The 4,359-nt window shown below is 42.3% G+C and overlaps 1 protein-coding gene across 1 annotated transcript; it reads right to left on the bottom strand.

Annotated features, from left to right (window-relative positions):
- Nucleotides 1–951: 951 nt before the first annotated feature.
- LOC107654445 (GTPase IMAP family member 4-like) lies at nt 952–2,613 on the bottom strand. The gene is given in 2 exon segments (XM_016441512.1): nt 952–1,811; nt 1,960–2,613. Coding segments are annotated over 2 exon segments (1,512 nt in total). The 5' UTR covers nt 2,612–2,613.
- Between the last annotated feature and the right edge of the window lie 1,746 nt (nt 2,614–4,359).

Below are 4,359 nucleotides of genomic sequence, written 5' to 3' on the forward strand. Positions count from 1 at the left end.
GTGAAAACTGCAGAGAAACCTTTGAGTTGCTTTCAAACCAAACAGAAAGATTTAAAGGAAAGAAGAGCAAAGAAATGTTTCAGTTGCACTCAGTGTGGAAACAGTTTCACAGACAAAACAAGTCTTGAGCGTCACATGAGAGTTCATACTAGAGAGAAACTGTACAAGTGTTCACACTGTGATAAGAGATTCAGTCAGTCTGGAGATGTGAAAATACATGAGAGGATCCACACTGGAGAGAAACCGTATACATGTGATCAGTGCGGGAAGAGTTTCACACAAAAGGCTTGCTTAGTTGGGGACACTTCATTTCCAGCGAAATCGTTGACTTGATTGCAAATGATTGCAAAGATACTATTTTAAACTGAACTGAGCTGGATGATGACATCACTGAATTCAATGATGAACTATCTTTAACTGAAAAATGAGTGTTTACTATTGTCATTTTGCATTATTGACTTGTTAAAAGCGCTATATAAATAAAGGTGACTTGACTTTCAACGTTGGTCTTGCTTTGAATAATTGATGCCTTTTCATTACAAAAGAAGACTGTTTTTTTTTTCAAGTATAACACTTGTATGTGAGTATAAGGTGTCTGCCTCTCAGGCAGAGAAACACCTTGTTGTCTTTAAGGTCTTCTTTTCTTTATTTTTCTGTTGAATATTTAACACATCTAATCATCAGGAAGAGCTGAAATCTGTAAAGACTGAGTTTATTAAAGAGGACAGAGAGAAGATGAGAGATCCAGAACCCTGCAGAATCAAACACACTGAAGATACTGAACAACTAACAGGTTGGTCTTTATTCTTCATTAATGAGGCTGAATGTTATAAAGCTTATAGTTTGTTATTTTGTAGTTGATAATTGAGTAGTTGTTCAAACATTTAATGGTTCTCTCTATAGAAGCATTGAATTTGTGATTATAATGTTTTAAAATGAATCATTTGAAGATCAGTGATTCATGAAAAGGTTCAAGTATACTAGAAATACTTCAGAAAAAGATCGCTGAGCTTCCCATCGTGACTCCTCAGCTAAACGACAGCATATTTTCTTCCATTCTGTTTAATGGAGCCGTTTGTGCTGCTGTTTGTACCGCTTCACTTTCTCATCCAGTTTCTGTTTCTGAAACTTCTGAATGTATTTCTCCGTTCTCTCAAACAGGTCATTAGTGAAATGTGTCCCTCCATTTTCTGCCACCATCGTCTCTATTTCAATAATCAGTTCTTTGAATTGTGGGAAACTGGCAGTCTCATTGTCCAGACAGAAGAATCGATTTACACAACTCTCTACAAGTTATCTAAGATCTGGATCACCATCCTGCACATACTGATTAGTGGTTTTATTTTCCTCCAACTGATCTTTGTGGGTGAAGAGGATCATGGTGTATTTTAGTATTTGTTCTCCAAACACTTCTTTGAGATGTTGCACTGTATTTTTCTCCTCCTCAATGAATCGGATGAATCGACCCACTCTAATGATGATAATAAAAGCATGTGGTCCAGGAGAGGATAATGATACACATTTCACTATTTCTCTTTGAACCTGTTCTTTACTGAGTTCAGTATCATAAAATCCAGGAGTGTCGATCACTGTAATCTCTTTACCATACCTCACTCTAGTTTCTGACTGACACAGTTTGGTCTGAGATTTTGAACCTGCTGAAAATGTAAACATGTTTCTGCCGATGATGGTGTTTCCAGTGGCACTTTTCCCACATCCAGTTTTTCCCAGCAGAACCAGCCTGATCTGGTCTTTTTTCTCAGGAATCACATCAATATCATCTGGAACTATTGCTGAAGACTCTCCTGAAACTACAGATCAAATCAAGTCAGTGATAAAACACACTTCAGGGATTCTTCCCACATGACAAGTGCAACGAACAAGTGATGTACACTTAGTGAAAAAATCATCTTATGTTTATATTATTTAAGTCATTAATAATAATAAAACACAACTTACAAAAGACAGGAGGATCTCTTTTACTGTCACTCCTCCTCATTCGTTCCATGATAAATTTCCCTCCATTCTTCTTCATCATTGTTTCAATCTTCTGCAGTAGTATTTCTATCTGATCGTCTGATTCACTCTTATTATTGAAACAGTGAAACCTTCCTCCACATTCAGTCACCAGTTGCCGGAGATCCACATGCTTTTCATGTTGTAGATATTCATCAATGGTCTGTGGTTTATCCAGCTCTTTTAGTTCATCTGCACGTGTGAACAGAATCATCATGTATTTCTGAACTTCAGGACCAAGTAAGTCTTTAATATAATCCAGGATCTCTTCCTCATTTTGCACAGGTTGCTCTAGAGGAACGGTGAGTAGAACTGCACTGATACCTGCTGAACATCGAGAGACCAGCTTCTCTTTCATCATCTTCAGCTTCTCTTTATTCAGGTATGGATGCCATAGATCTGGAGAATTAATCACATACACCTGCTTCCCACCAATCTGTGTTTTAACCTCACACACTTCAGTCTCATGTTTCTTAACTTTAAACATCATTTCTCCCAGTATGGTGTTTCCTGATGAGCTTTGCCCAGAACCATATCTGCCCATCAGAAGAATCCTGATCTCTGGATCATCTGGACTGGAGCTGATCGCTGACATCTCTGAAATTAAAGTATGAAATAAGATAAAAATCAGGTTAGGTCAATGAAGGCCATGCATAAGTAAACAACAAAATACAGACTCTAAAAAGTAGTAGGTTATTTATTTTGTTCTTTTCAACCTAAACACTGGGGTTAGCCTGCTGGGTCATTTTACTGGGTATTTTATTTATTTGTTTATTTTTAATAAAAAAAAAATGTTGGCAAGTTTTTGTGTAATGCATCTGCTGGATCAATTTTACCGACAGTACTAATGTCTTCTTGTAATATTAGTTATTTTTAGTCTGTACATGTGTAGGGTATCAGAGCGAATCAGACACTTTAAGATTTGATCAGATTGGTGTTGAACAACCCAAAGAGTGCTTTTTAGCGTCTAGCTTCTTAACTTTAGCTTCTAGCCACTGCTTCAAGACATCACTTTTAGCCATGCAGCTTTTTAGTCATAGCTTTGAGCTATGCTTTTTAACCACTGCTTTTTAGCTTTTAGCTTTTTAGCTTCCCACCATGAGGACCCTCGGAGATGTTCAATCAGAGCCGTGCTTTCCTTCTTGCAGCTAGGGTTGGAGCGTAGGCTGTCCCCCTCCACCCTTAAGGTTTTCGTTGCTGCTATTTCGGCCCATCACGACCCCATAGAGGGGAGGTCGGTGGGGAAGCATGATCTGTTCGTCAGGTTTCTTAGGGGGGCCAGGAGGTTAAATCCTCCTAGGCCTCCCTCCCGGCCCTCTTGGGATTTGGCATTGGTGCTAAGAACCCTACAAGCTGCCCCCTTCGAGCCTTTGCAGTCAGTCGAGTTGAAGTTTCTTTCTATGAAGACCCTACTCCTGACTGCATTGGCCTCGATCAAGAGGGTGGGGGACCTGCAGGCATTTTCGGTTGACGAATAATGCTTTGAGTTTGGGCTGGCTGATTCCAGTGCAACACTGAGACCCCAGCCCGGCTACGTGCCCAAGGTTACTACCACTCCCTTCAGGGACCAGGTGGTGAACCTGCAAGTGCTGCCCCTGGAGGAGGCAGACCCAGCCCTAGCTTTGCCAGATGTGGCGGATCTGGTGTGAGGCTAGTGCCCATACGAGTGACCCGGTTGGGATCCCATATGTGTATTTCCACAGTACACCTACTAAGGCCGTGTTTCCCCTGGCAGACCACATTCTGCTGTCTCTAAATGATGCCGCCATGAGCCATCTCAGAGACTTCCATGTGCAGTAGGGCCCCTCGGTGTTACTCCATGTGAGTAAATGTCACTTAACCCCCTCTGGGAGGAGGTGACTCTACAGTGTGTCCTCTTCCAAATGGAAGGGCACGCTTTCCCAGTGTTATCCAAGTCCTACTGTTGGGTTGTGAGGAACAACTGTAGTCGACCTTCTCTGTGTAGAGCCCAGTCCTATCATCTGCCTTATAGGAATGATCAGGAGGCCTACACAGGGCACTGGAGGGGGCAGAACCTGTGGCGTGTTGGTAGGGATCCCAATTCGTCGTTCATCACCGACTTGACGTCGAGAGTGACCGACTGAAAGGGAACGTCTCGGTTACATATGTAACCCTCATTCCCTGAAGGAGGGAACGGAGACGTCATGTCCCGTGGCCACAGTTGCTGGACCACCGCTGAGCTGCCGGGTCACTGGCTCGGCTCCTCAGCGAAAGCATAAATGAATGCGGTGCACCTGCTGCCTCTTATACCCACGCTGCGGGGTGTGGCAGCCAGATGCGAAATCCGCATGCCAATGTCCATTGCACATCTCCGTTCCCTCC

Source organism: Sinocyclocheilus anshuiensis, unplaced genomic scaffold, assembly GCF_001515605.1.
Source record: "Sinocyclocheilus anshuiensis isolate Anshui unplaced genomic scaffold, SAMN03320099.WGS_v1.1 scaffold3490, whole genome shotgun sequence".
NCBI lineage: Eukaryota > Metazoa > Chordata > Actinopteri > Cypriniformes > Cyprinidae > Sinocyclocheilus > Sinocyclocheilus anshuiensis.